Source organism: Neolamprologus brichardi, chromosome 4, assembly GCF_056152115.1.
Source record: "Neolamprologus brichardi isolate AB-2024 chromosome 4, ASM5615211v1, whole genome shotgun sequence".
NCBI classification, from domain to species: domain Eukaryota; kingdom Metazoa; phylum Chordata; class Actinopteri; order Cichliformes; family Cichlidae; genus Neolamprologus; species Neolamprologus brichardi.
Window position 1 is genome coordinate 24,337,539 of NC_142107.1, and position 14,259 is coordinate 24,351,797.

Sequence of the window (14,259 nt, forward strand, 5' to 3'; positions counted from 1 at the left end):
TGGCTCTCCTCTGTATCATGAGATCAAACCTCCAGATGACCCACTTCTCCAGCAGGTAGTCTTATGCTTTAAAGATCTTCTGTGTAAGTTTTCTGAATTAAAATCGTGTAGTTTTAAGGAGGTTTTGTCTGTTTCGTTCGTGTGCATGTTTTGTAACCTCAGAGAAAATTTCTGATCCATCAGAGCTGCTGGAGAGCTCGGCTGCTTCTGTCTGTCAGTGGATTTAAACACTGAGGCTCAAGGTTCAAGTCCAGCTGAAGTTCTTAGTGAATTTTATACCTGAATTCAGCAGCGTGTTGAAACCTTGCCTTTATGCCAGCTTCAGCAGCTCGGTGAGATGAATAAAAGGTTACTGTGGTATAAATCAAAGGGCTGAGCCACACTCGTGTTCATTTAGGAACCTGTGATATCTGCTGATATCTGTAAAGCTTCAGTCAGATCTGCTGCTGTGGCCTTGAATCCTGCCCGCTCACAAACGTCGCTTCGTCCAGAAGGTTTCTGATATTTCTTTTTCCTCGCGCTCTTTTCTTGCTGTGTCACTGCAGCCGGAGATAAAATCTCTTCAGTTGGACCAACTGTGCATTCAGCAGCAGCTCCAGCACACTGAGCATTTACTGGTGAGTATGAGCTGATTATTGTAAAACATCAGTTTGATCATTTCACTTGGTTTTCTTAACAGGAAAGAAGAACCTAAGAGAAACTAACGATTTTGATTATTTGTGGATTTTTTTTTTAATCTCAATGTTGGGTCCATCAAGTTTTCGGTCCAGGTAAATTATAAATGTTGTTATAATATTATAATATCTTATTATTATTTAAAAAGGACCGCATGAAGACTATGGAATGCTTTTCATAGAGGAAATAACCGTATAAATTAATTAAAAAGGATTAGCAGAAACACAGTCCTTTATAACATCGACACGAATTACTGTTTTTGAAATCAGAGGGGCGTCTTGTGGCCAATGCTGAAGCCTGTGAACGTGGTAAAATTCAATTTTAAAGCAAACGGAATAAATTCAGTGTAAACTGGAATTATGAGTAAGGAGAACTACATGTTGACTTTAACTGCTTATTTTATTGTTCTGTGATGTTTTGGTTTGAAACGTTTCCCCTTAAGGATCAATACCTTCATTCCGACATTACAATTCAGAAAATCCTGATCAAACTATTAGCATAACAAGAAAACAACAAGGAATGTAAACTAATATAGTGACTTTTCAAAATAACATTATTAATATTCTCTATTGAAAGAGTTCCCTTTCAAATAAAAAAAAACTTTGGTAAAAAAAAAAAAATATGTGAGACTTTTAATTCTTTCAAAAACTGAACTCTAATCGCAGTAAGAGGAACACTGCACAGTCATTAACGCGTGTTTCTCTCCGGAGCGTTTTATCGCACGGACTGTCAACAACGAAGATGGTGCCGACGGTTTGCACGTAGCTGCAGAGGGAAGGTGAACTCTTGTTGTCGTGTTAAACAAGGTAAAAGTTGCATTTTTAACACTCATGTCTCGTCTCCGCAGTGACGTTAGACACTTTGATCTTTCCGTTGTTTGTTCGAGCTTCAGGTCGTTGATTTTAAAACACTTTTAACGAAAAATAATGAAAAATGCGAAGAACTTTGAGGTGGTTGTCAGGTGGGGGACATAATAAACCAGGGGGTTGGGGTGTCACTCTTCTCTTTGACGTGTTGGGTAATTTCTTTACGTTCCCGCGGTTACTCTGTAATAACACTGCAGATAAAACTGCAGCTGACCGGCTTCGTGGTCTCGGAAATCAATGTCATACCTGCCCCGAGGCTTCGTGTTGTGCTCCAATCGGGTTTCTGATTGAAGGGCAAAAAATGAGGACAGCCGTCTCTAACCCTGTTCCATTCTGTTGCCGAACTCCGTTCAAACAATGGAAAATTGAGTGGTTTTCCTGCCGTAGCACTTAAATGGAAACGCGGGGATATTTTTCATTAATAAGGACTTCTTTGTCCCCTCGGCGGGTATTTCGTACTTGGTTACTGTTACTCTTGTGTGTATATACACACATGCAGTCTGTTTCGTACACATGGATTAGACCTGTTCCTAAATGAGGAGAAGTATTCCGTGAATGTGTCCCACTGAAAACAGGTCCAGGCTTAATCCATGTCTGGGAAACTGAGCCTTGAAGCCATGCTGGGTTTCATGTCAGGAAAGCACCAGTAGAATAGAGGTTAGAGAGAAGAGGCTTTAAAACCTTTTTAAGACACTGGCTGAAACCTTTTTAAAGGCTTTTCCTCAACGCTTTACTTTTACCGCCATCTTTGCTGCTGTAAAATGTTCACATAAATTTTATTTCAGGATTCTTTGATTTCCAAGTTTGACTTTTGTGGCAGTGAGTTTTCCAGGGTTAGACGAGTGTCTCAAACCAAGGTGTGGACACCAATGAGGGACCTGCACGCGCTAATCAGCACGCGTATCTGTGATGAAGGATTTCTCCGTCAGGCCGGTAACTGTAAACCTGTAACTGAAGGTAAAGTTTACCTCTGCTTGTTTTATTTCTCTCAGATCATCAGAGCTGCTGGACTCTGAGCCACAGTGCAGTCATGGTGCTGAAGATTTTCTTCCCACAGTGCTGTAACCGGGCGGAGAGCGGGCTGCTGGTGGGCCGCTGGATCTCTGGTCATGACTCAGCCGTGGTGCTGGCGGTCATTCACTACCCCTTCATCCCCGGGCAGGTCAAACAGTACATCCAGCAGGTTGGTGATTATAAAGAGGGAGCTGAGTCTTTGTAGGGCACAAGCTGTCCAACAGGTGTCACCTTTGACTTTTGAATTAAACACAATGCAGAGGAAAACTTTTAGTCAGGTTGCAGATGATCAGATTGATCTATTCAGCGACGTGAGCCAGACGTCAGTCCCTCAGCCGTCCTCTGTTTCGTCTCTAAGATGCAGGCCCAGAGCGGGGTGGAGCTGACGGTACTCGGCTCCTGGAGTTTGCCTAAAGAGGGTCAGGAGAGCATGGAGAGCTTTCTCAGGGACCTCAGCACCATTTTCCCCCAGCAGCGCTGGCTCCAGGTCAGTCGCCAAATGGGAAAGATGGGCTTCATCTGTGAGGTCGTCAACCGGAACCAAAGTAAGATCCTCAGACTGGAATCTGCTTCCTCCTTGGCTTTTCTTTTCCATACTTTTTGTTTTTTATTCTGGACTGTGCTAGAGTAGCTTTGCATGATTCTCAGCTCAAAATAATCCTCATTTATCTTAAACAGGGCATCGGTGCAGCCTAGCAGTTCATCCTGTCTAAACTAAGCTGCTTTAGCTCCTCCCCTTCTTTTAAGCCTGCTGACCCTGAAATGATAGTTCTCCTTTTTCACAGCTGTCTTTTTTTTTATCTGACAGTTTGTTTCTGTTTTTAAATGTCCAATAAAATGTCCTCGTTTAATTTGAAAGTTTCTGTGCTCTGATTGGAATAACTTTCAGATGGGCAAGAAACTCAGCAGGAAGCAAAAAAGCAAAATGATGATGATGATGATGAGGAGGAGAAGGTGATCTTTGTCCACTATGAGCAGAGGAAGGTGATGCTGTCGCAGCTCCACCCCACTGAGAGTGGAGATCCTGACCTCAACACCGAGCCGCCGTCTGAGCTGAAACAGGTAGAGAGGAGAAAAAACTGTGACGTCTCCGAGCTGGTGCAAAGCTCTCAAATCAGCTCCTCCCCCAACATGCGTCCAATCCCTGATGTGGGCAGCTGGTGATCCCTCACATGCTCCTCCTCTTCCCGTTGCAGGTGTTCCAGACGGTAGCGCGCAGCCAGCCTCTGTTCTTCCTGGATCGCTACGACGACGGGCCGCTGAAGTCGACCCACTGGCAGTCTGAAGGCCGGGAGGCCAGCATCATCGTGGAGCTGCTCAAACAGACCTCAGTGCCGCTGTGCGTGTTCATCAGCTGGCTGCTCGCCTTGTGGACGTGGCTCTGCAGCATCCGGTAAGAAGAAGACAGCTACAGCTGAGAGATCATTTTATATACTGATCAATGCGCTGGTTGCCCTCCCCCGGCTGGAAACAGCACAAAACATCCAGTTAATTCATGATGAATAAACCACAAACTATAATCCTGCCGTGCCTTCTTTCACCGTTTGAGTTTCTGCACGAGAAGATTCTTGTTCAGTGTTTTTAACACTTTGCGTGTTTTAATTTCAGTGAGTTTATGCATTTTAAAAAATGAAATAAAAAACACTCATTTCAAGCAATCTGCTCAAGTCCTGTTTGTGCAAAAGACTAAAATCCTCTAAAAAAATCAAAGCACGGATTAAGTTCGAGGTAGTTACACTTTATTACATCTCAGCGTTTGGGTGTTTTTAATCTGTTAATAAAGACATAGAAAAGCTTAAAAAAGCTGTGTAGTAGATAGATGCACAGGCCTCCCTCTCCACCTCCTCTAACACTTCTGTGAGGAGCTTTAAGATCCTTCCAAGCTAGCAGAGAAGGATAACTTATCGAGCAGCTTCTGGCTCTGCTGCAGGACCTCACCCACTTTGATATGCCCGAAATGCCTCCGCTTTGAGGCAGCCAGGAGGCATCGAGTCAGCTGCACAACCCCAGCTGGAGGTGCAGCATCATTACGCTCATTTCTGCTGCTGGTATCCTCAGACTCACTCTGTTGGTCTCATTTGCATTGCTCCACTGACTTGGAGTAATGCAAAGCTGGATAAAAATAATTTTTTGAATTGAAAAGCGACGTACTTTTGCTGCTTCCTTCTTTGTTTTGCTCTTATTTATTAGTCCAACATTTATTGTAAGAAAGTCCCGACCTGTGAAGCTCTAAGCTGTCTCTTCTGTTTCATGCAGGATCTTCAGTCTTTACCCGCTGCGCTTCCTGTCCAGTAAACTGTCCACATGTGTCCAGATCAGCTACAGGACCGAACACACGAGGACGCTGAGCTCGCCCAAACCAGCCGTCGAGCATAAGCAGTTCATGAGGTGGGCGTGCGGTGAAGAAATGGAGCTTCACCTGGTTTGTACTGAAACTGTTGCTGAAACCGAGCCGACTGTAACGCCGCGTCTCCGCTTTGGTGTCTGTCGGCAGGAAAGGCAACATCCTGGTGTCGTTCCTGGTGGACGTGGGGCTCGGTGTCCTGCTCATGTCGTGGCTCTACAGAGACGACCACATCGCCACGCTGGCTAACATGCTGATGCCTGCAGCTGATGTAAGTTATTGCTCTGTGGAGATTTTTGCTGTGTGCAAGTGTGAGGGACCAAACTTCAGGAGCTGAATGAAGGTCCCTGATTCGCAGACTGGTCTTTGTTTTACAGGGTCATGGTCGTGTCTTTGATGTAGAATCACCATCATGACATATGAGCTTGGTTTTGTTTTTGCAGTTCACTTTTGGAAAAAGCAGCTCTGCATGATCCATGTGTACCTCACGCTGGCCTTCACGCAGCCCTCCTGTCTCACACAAGCTGTTTTAGTTCCTGTCTCTTTAAAACACCAACTTTATTTTGATTGGCCGACTTCCAGAAGCCTGCTGAGGGGCACAGCCCGATGACCTGTGCTGCCAGCAAGAGACGATCGAAGGAGCAAAATCAGACATTACTGCTGCTTCATCCAGGAGACGAGAAGCAGTTTCGAGGATGCTGCGCGCCGGAAAAACGTGAAAAAGTTTAGCTTTAATAATTTCAGCTCGTTGCTTTATAGAAACTCCGTAGACGTAGTTCAGCTTCAGGTTTGAAAACAAAAACAGTCTCTTGATAAGTGAACAAATGATGCTCAGTTTGGATCATGTTGTGGAAACAGCCTGAAGGTACAAAAACTCTTCATGTTATAAGTTTAGAAACTTCAGCGCCCTGCGCAGCGCCGACACGCCTCATTAAGTCGCTAATAACCGGCTGGATTTGGCGTAATTTCAGCTTCTGTTCTTCTGTCATTAAACTCCTGCGGTTCCTCCTCAGCATGTGGCTAAAGAGCTGGAGCAGCTGCTGCAGTGGCTGATGGGAGCTCCAGCCGGGCTGAAGATGAACCGGGCCCTGGACCAGGTTCTGGGCCGCTTCTTCCTGTACCACATACACCTGTGGATCAGTGAGTGTCAGGTTCTCTGCAGTGTTGAGATTTCCTTTAATTTAAATCTTTTTCACTCTAAAGTGACACAGAAGCTTGTGCTGACTCTCACTGTGATACTTGGTCTCTCCATCCAGGCTACATCCACCTGATGTCTCCATTCATCGAGGGGATCCTGTGGTACGGAGGTCTGTCGGCCTGCCTCGGCCTGACCTTTGCCCTCTCGCTGCTGTCAGACATGGTGGCCCTGCTCACCTTCCACATCTACTGCTTCTACGTCTACGGAGCCAGGTATGTCTCAGAAACGCCCAGCTTTTACTCCGCTATGAAGGAAAGCTCATTCTGATCGGTAAAGGCAACAAGGCCTGGAGCATGAGGCCGACAGATGTGCGCAGCATCTGTGTGAAGGTGAAGCTGCTGATTTCTTCAAGCTGTGAGGAGAGAATGAGGTTGTGGGTGGAAACGAGTGTCAGGGTTAGAGAGCGAGGATGGTGAGGAAGTGAAACTGATGCTCCTGGTGTTAATGGGAGGAAGCCCTGGGACAGACGCAGGACTCTCCGGAGAGATTAGTCTTCTCTGCTGGTTTGAGGATGAGGATGAGGATGAGGATGAGGATGGACCTGGATGAGACTGTTTAGGACTTGTTTTAGTTTTCATCTCACCACATTATTGAATAAGCACGTGGTAAAGCTTTGTGAGAGCAGGTACTTCTGATAACCTGCAGGGGGCAGTGCTTTCAAATCTTTTCCTTCCTCTGTGCATCTAGAAAAAAACTGAGAATGATCTAGAAACTAGAATTTATTAATAATGAAATAATCGCCTTTATGACTGGACTGAGGTGATGGAGGCCAAATTGGTGGGTTTTAAGATCATTTTTGGGACGTTTGCTGAAAGCAGTTCATTCAAAAAGAAACGATTTAAAATCTTACACATAAAAACTTTTACACAGGCGGTAAATTTACTATAAAATAGCTTTTGGACAATAGTGAAAACTGGAAGATGAAGATGAGAGCATCATAATTCATTTCTGCAGCCACTCACAAAAGAACCAAATCTGACTTGCAGGATGTTTTGTTTGACGTCACGGTTACATAACAGGGTTGGACATTTGGAAGCTGGTGCACGCTCTGCTCTGCAGGCCTGTTTGCTTTAGATGTTCTGCTGAACAGAGTCATTGTTGACTGTGAGAAGATGGTGAAGATCCAGAGGAGGGTCCAAACCACGAGAGAGATGAATGGTAAATGGCCTGTATTTGTACAGCGCTTTTACTAGTCCCCTCTAGGGAGGACAAAGCGCTTTACACACCCAGTCATCCACCCATTCACACACACATTCACACACTGATGGAGGCAGCTACAGTTGTAGCCACAGCTGCTCTGGGGCGCACTGACAGAAGCGAGGCTGCCATATCGCGCCATCGGCCCCTCTGACCATCACCAGTAGGCAACAGGTGAAGTGTCTTGCCCAAGGACACAACGACCGAGACTGTCCGAGCCGGGGCTCGAACCGGCAACCTTCCGATTACAAGGCGAACTCCCAACTCTTGAGCCACGATCGCCCGTGAAGGTGAAACGTGACCCTTCAGTACGAACGTGCCATCAGAAATGGACTCAATAGAAGAGCGGCCGTTAAGGAGACTTTGCCAAGGAAAACTGTGAGGAAAGGCTGAAAATCTGTGACGGGGCATCAGTGATGGACATGTGGCTGCAGGTGAACCAGCGGTGTCAACGATTATGAACTGACAGTGACCTGTGGGACACCATCAGTCGTGGATCAGCCTCCTCAGAGCCGGACCTCAGATTTACCGAAGCAGCGTGAGCTCGTCCTGACAGAGAACAGAACGAGAGGCAGAAACATCCAAAGGGCTTTGAACGTCCTTCACGAATGCTGGAGAACTATTCCTGAGGATACTCCTCAGAGTTCAGGCTGTGATGAAGATTAAAGGTGGTCATAATAATAAATATTAATTATTCTGTTTAATTTTCTACTGGATTTCTTTGCGTTTGCACACGTTTCAGTTCATCCCTGCAACTGTTTCACATTTTACTAACACATATAAAGAAATGAGGGTGCCTTAAGATGTTTGCACAACACTTTGATGCAAAATATTCTAATATAATCAATTAATTGGTTTTCAGATGAATTTATTGTCTTTGAACAAAGTACAATGAAAGGAAGCGAGAATAAGGAATACAAACGTATTAAAATATGAATATATAAATATATATATACAGCAGAGAAGAACAAAGGAAAGTTAAATGAATTATCAGGGACGAGTTCGTGGTTGTGTTGGTGCTTATCAGGCAGCGGTGCCTCCAAACGTCCTCCAGGATGGGTGGGGGGAACCTGGTGATGGTTTCTGTGGTGCTGATGGAGCAGCAGTGGGAGGACGGGCGGTTTTTGTTTGAGAACCCTGAAGAAGTAGAGCCTCTGCTGGGCCTTCTTCATGTGTGAGGGTGCTGAGGGCCCCTTCCGTGCAGGATCACGCATGGATCAGATTTAGGACATTCTTACTTTCATGATGAGTTTTTTGGTTCTGGAAGATTTTAGGGTCAAGGTAAATTCGAGGCACCACCCTGGCAGCCTTTATTTAGCACGTCTTACCATTTAAAAGTGACAGCATGCTTGCATCCCTGTGACAGCACACTGCAGATGAACCGATGACGCTGTCATACGTCCTAACTAAGCAAACATCTGGTTTGGAGATGACTCATGTTTACAATATTTTGTGCACACGCGTGTAAAACTGAAACTTGTGCAGCAGGAAATGTTGCTGCCTTCAGTAGGTTAGTCAGTAACTGCAGAGCGTCACAGGACTGATGAGTATTTCTTCTTCATCTTTAACCTGAAGACGTGTTCAGCTGCAGAAACGACCTCGCTGCTAAATCCCGTTTGAGGATTCAAAGATGAGCTCGATGACATTTAAATCTTCATTTTCTTAAATCTCGGTTCAGTCAGCTCTCAGGTCCACTCGCGTGCTTTGGCTTTAACAGGAGAAACTGTTAGTGTGCCGTGTGGTGTGGCGGGAGTCTGAGTGCTGTCGTGAAGATTGACTAAATTATGTATTTGCTCTAAAGATAGCAGTGCCTCGCCCCGTGGTGCTCAGTAAATTACCCATTTTCCTCCTCACATATTTCTGCTCCGCCGGCTCTTCGCTTTGAGAGCTTTTTGTCTGAGTTTTTTCTCTTATTATTAAATCTGCGCCCGGCTCTAAAAATATCTCCTGCCGTGAACACAGCTCGGCTCTGCAGAGGATAAAAGCTGAAGAAGCTTCGCTGTGCTTCAAACGGAAAGCTTCTGTCTCTCTTAGTCGTTATCAGACAGGCTGAGTGTGTCATTAACGACTGCTCCTATTACAGCTCGTCGTGCTTTTTCTGTGACTACACTTGAAATGATTTGTCATAAAGCTGGTGGTTTACCAGCTGAACAGGCCTCTGCAGAGCTGTCAGATATCTACCTGTTCCTTTTAAGCAGTCGCTCATCACCTGTTTGTCTGTCAGGCTGTACTGTCTGAAGATCTATGGGCTCTCGTCGCTCTGGAGGCTCTTCAGAGGGAAGAAGTGGAACGTCCTGCGGCAGAGAGTGGACTCCTGCTCCTACGACGTGGACCAGGTAACCCACAAACACCTGTGAGAATAAACAGGTAGAGATCCATGAATTTAACATCTAGAGTCTCTACAAATGTAGATAAGAGTCAAATCTTATTTAAAAACTGCTAAAAAAAAATGGTACATTTATCCCAAAATGAGGATTCGGAAGCTTTTTTCCTCACTACATGTATATCTGAGCACCACTGATATCAGTTTGATTTATATAGCTCCATTTCACAACAACACTTTAGAAGATAAAGAACCTTAAATATCGGTGAGAAGACGCCGTTAATCAGACTGTGAGAGGCTCTTGGCGAGGGCGGGGAGGAAAAACTCCCTTTTAACAGGAAGAACCTCGAGCAGAACCAGGATCAGGGAGGCAAAGAAATCAAAGAAAGATGTTTGTTACGTGTCGAGAACGGTGAATGCATCGTCCTCCACTCAGCTTTAGGAGCTGTGAATGAGCTCTGCAGCATGATTGGCTCATATGGTTCCAGGCTCAGCTGCTGATTGGCTCTTTCATAGATTTCTACTGAGCAGTCTGTAAATGTTGTGTCTTTGGGAGCATCACATCTGGGTTTCTTGCACTTATTCCTGGTTTTGCCTGTTCTGTGCTCGACTCTGGTTGGTGTAAAATGTTCTGAATAAACAAACGTAATTTGATTTATTTGGTTGCGCATTAATTTCCTGCTGGGAGGAGGAGACACGCCCCCTTTTTAGAGGGACGTTGGTCAGCGATTGGATGCTGAGACTGATCTGAAGCCTCATCACAGGAGCTTTAAACCCAAACTAACTCAAGAGCTTTAATACCAAGATTTTTACATTTATTTAAAAAATGAATTATCACGAGGAAGAGGAGGCATCGAGAGCCTCAGACTCTCACCAGAATCTTCATCAGTTCTTAGAGTGTTGTTGTGTTTGTGCTTCTTCCAGCTCTTCATCGGGACACTGCTCTTCACCATCCTGCTGTTCCTGCTGCCCACCACCGCCCTCTACTACCTGGTCTTCACTCTGGTACGCCTTCGCTTCACCTACCGCCTACTGGTGATGGTCAGAGGGGCCGATGGCGCGATATGGCAGCCTCGCCTCTGTCAGTCTGCCCCAGGGCAGCTGTGGCTACAACTGTAGCTGCTCCACCAGTGGTGCTTTGAGTGTCTGAAAAGCGCTATATAAATGCAATCCATCATCATTATTATTATCATTATTAAAATCTAAAAACTTTTTGAAGTCAGTTTCCTGAAAATAAGACAGCCGAGATCAGAGCTGTCAAGCTCGGTTTCATAAAAACAGACACGGTTTATGTTTGAATGTAATTAAAATGTGTCTCATCAGTCTTTTCGTTGCTATTTTATCACACAGTCTGTCAAAAAATGTTTATTAGACTTTTATAACATTTAGTCGAGTCAAATCATGCTGAATACTTCTGATAAATTGTGATTTCAGTTCAGTTTTTTAAAAAGTCTTTAAAGCAGCATAATACTGTGGAGCCAAAAACAAGTGATTGTTTGTGTTTTTCATTGATTTTCATGGACTTTTTGTTTCAGCTTCCTGTGAAATGAAAGTGTGATGCTCACCTGTGAACTGGGAACGCATCCAAAATATTAATTACCAGATGAAAGTCGTCTCTTTCATCCCGTCTGACGAGTCTGTGCTCAGATTCCCCCCCCAAAAAAAAACCTGCAGTAGGGTGCGTTTGTTTTTGACTCCTGGGTCTCGTTGTGTCGTGCAGCTCCGGCTCGTGGTGGTGCTGTTCCAGGGCGTCCTCCACCTCAGCGTGGACTTCATCAACTCCTTCCCGCTGTTTGCCGTGGGCCTCCGCGTCTTCAGACCCTACAGACTGGCAGGTACGCTTTACTGAAACGCCTTTAAATAACTGCGTGGGGGAGGTGTGCAGGTTTTCATCGTGAGGCTTTGTGCACGTTTTCAGAAGGCGTAAAGTTCCAGGTGCTGTGTGAGGAGCCGGGCACCGCCCTTCACCTGCTGATGGAGGTAAGAGGTCACACAGGTCTTCGTTGTCTCACCACGCAGATTTAAACATGGAGGCACCTCATTGGCTGCTACAAGGAAGCCTCGTCGTGTTCGAATCATCACAGCTGGATGAAATTTACATGATCATCCAGCTGTTTGCTTGTTTTAAATGCTAAATACTTAGTTTGTTACATTTGATGCCAAAACATTTTGCTTGACTGCACAGAAACTTTATTATTGGTCACATTAAAAATTCACCCAAAGGCTCCAGCAGGACACAATCTAGTAAAACTTCAGGTAAACTACTGACTTCCTCTAAAAACAGGAAGAGGAAGACGGGGCTATAAACACACATGACAGGTGAGAACAATCTGGGCGAGGCGGACGATCAAAAAAAAAAAAAAAAAAAGGAAGTAAAATTAACACAAGACACTGAAAGAAAAATGTAAAACAGGAAATAACCATAAGCCAGCCAACACTGGAGAAAACTCTGACATGATGGAGCTGCAGAGGGAAGCAGAAAAGGGTGGAGGCCGGACCTCGCTGGAGGGCGAGCAGCAGCAGAGCCTGACGGATGGTCCTGAGGAGACGTCTGACAGGTTTGGTGCAGGAACAGATGCTGAGGTCACAGCTGGTGGTCGAGGAACAGGAAAACTCAGACTTGGCACGCCGCTGTGGTCCAGGAACTCAGGAGGGGAAATATCAGATGAAGCTCAATAAAAAATAAAAGAACCAAAAACTTAAAGACTTCAACACTTAGTAAATAAAACTGACACTTAATGAGACGGTTTACGTGTTTTTATCTGCTGTAAAGTTTAACGTGGGACCGACTCACTGCTGGCGCCTCTAGTGGACTTTATAGGAAATGCAGGTGTATTTGTTTTTTTATTTGTACCTGACTTCCTACTGCAGCGTGCTAATAATGTGTCATCAGTGTGTGCTCCTCCTGACAGTAAGCCATTATTTTGATGCTTTCTTCCTCAGATAAACCCTCTGAAGTGCAGCACTGTGGTGCAGCTGTACCGCACCCCGACATACAGCTGCTACCCCAGAGACTCGTGGGCCGCTCTGGTCAAGAAGCTGTTTGTCGGGGAGCTGATTTATCCCTGGAGACACAAAAGCACCAAGGTTGACTGAGAGAGAGGCAGAAACGCGATGGAGGAAGAGGAGAGACGAGGGAGCGGAGGAAAGGGAAGAAACTGAATAAATAAAGAGATGGAAACGGACAGGAAACGGACAGACGACCTTCGGGAGATGCTTTTATATTTGATGGGAAGAGCGTCACAGAGAACATCGCCTGAAGCTGCCGAGTCATCGCGTCTACAGCTTTCTGCTCAGCCTGAAGGTGGATGATGAATATTTGAGCTCACGCGGATACCAGAAACAGGACAACCAGCAAATAGTCACGTCCTGCTGGTGTTGGTTTAAGAGCTGTGGGCATAAAAACACAGAGGAAGCTCTTTCACTCTTCCAGAGTAAAATTCAACTAAACTGATCGTTTCTTTGACTTTACAGATTTACATTTTTATTTGTCGTTATAAAAGACTTTATGTTTAAGGAAGAACAACAAAACTGGACCAAAACCACTCCTGTACGAGCTGTGATCAACCATAAAAAGTAACAAACACACGTCTGATTCTCTGTTTGATTTTTATACAGTCATTTAAAATAAAGTACCCCCTCCAAACTGTAGAACCACTTTAGAAGAAACTAAACTTGAAGAAACTTAAATGAAAGGTGTTCTTTCATCAGTCTCACGTCACTGTGGAGGACCTTTGGACAGACGTGTGCCACAGCTGCTCTGGTTAATCCACCAGCAAGCACCAAGTCTTCAATCAAAGTCATGTTTTTAATGAGAAAATATAAATATTGTTTTCTTGTGTTTATGGTGAGTGGTACATTTGTAAAGCACCTTGAAGGAGCTTTTTAAGAATGACCCGATCTTGTTGTTTTGTGTTAACGTGAGTAAAACTGTGGAGCCGTAAACTGTTCGCCTTCAGTGCCGACACACAAACTCGATCAAATGACTCTTTATATTAACCAACTGCACTGAATGTGTTAATAGCTGGAATCTTTAATCCTTAAATAATTGTAACCAGAAATAATGTTTTTTTTTTATTTTAATGTCTTTACATGTCTGTTTTTAACCTGAGAGAGATTTAGTCTAAATGAAATAATGAATGTTCTTCTTCCACTCACTGATTCTGCACGTCTGTTACAGCCGTGAAGTCTGATTTTTGTCGTTCATTTTAAATGTAATGTGCCTGTTTTGTTATGTCTGATCAAACCTTTTGACTAAATTCAGCTTTTCATTAAACATTGGGGAAAATCCAGGATTCTGAGCATGTTCTTCCTCCTCTGGTGTTCACGCTGAGTCAGCTGGAACATCACAACATATTTTTATTGTTTTCAAACAATAAACAATGGAAGGTTTAGAAAAATAAGGTGACACAAATTATTATATCATTACATACAGTATATATGAGTGGCAACCAAACAGCAGAGAGACTTTATACTAATGAATGTTAATTCAGCTGACATCGTTAATGTGGCACATACTGATGATGTCATCACTGCTGCTGTCTTTGTGCTTAAATACATCGTGGGAAAAAAAGACTGAGTTTTTTTTAAATGTTATTTCCATTACGACAATTATGCTGAAGTTTGACGTGGATACACACAT

At 44.4% G+C, this 14,259-nt stretch overlaps 1 protein-coding gene across 2 annotated transcripts; it reads left to right on the forward strand.

Moving 5' to 3' along the window:
• Positions 1-558: 558 nt before the first annotated feature.
• pigq (phosphatidylinositol glycan anchor biosynthesis, class Q) lies at positions 559-13,926 on the forward strand. 2 transcript variants are annotated; one of them, XM_087840109.1, is made up of 14 exons: positions 559-617; positions 2,534-2,724; positions 2,914-3,100; positions 3,445-3,617; positions 3,752-3,948; positions 4,812-4,943; positions 5,050-5,170; positions 5,913-6,039; positions 6,156-6,309; positions 9,519-9,630; positions 10,542-10,622; positions 11,338-11,452; positions 11,536-11,597; positions 12,561-13,926. In XM_087840109.1, the coding sequence occupies exons 2-14, from the start codon at positions 2,572-2,574 to the stop codon at positions 12,711-12,713; spliced, it is 1,767 nt and encodes a 588-aa protein (XP_087696235.1). In that variant the 5' UTR covers positions 559-617; positions 2,534-2,571; the 3' UTR covers positions 12,714-13,926. The 2 variants fall into 2 exon arrangements, with proteins under 2 accessions (XP_087696235.1, XP_087696234.1); XM_087840108.1 differs by lacking the exon at positions 559-617 and adding an exon at positions 1,407-1,481.
• Positions 13,927-14,259: the final 333 nt, after the last annotated feature.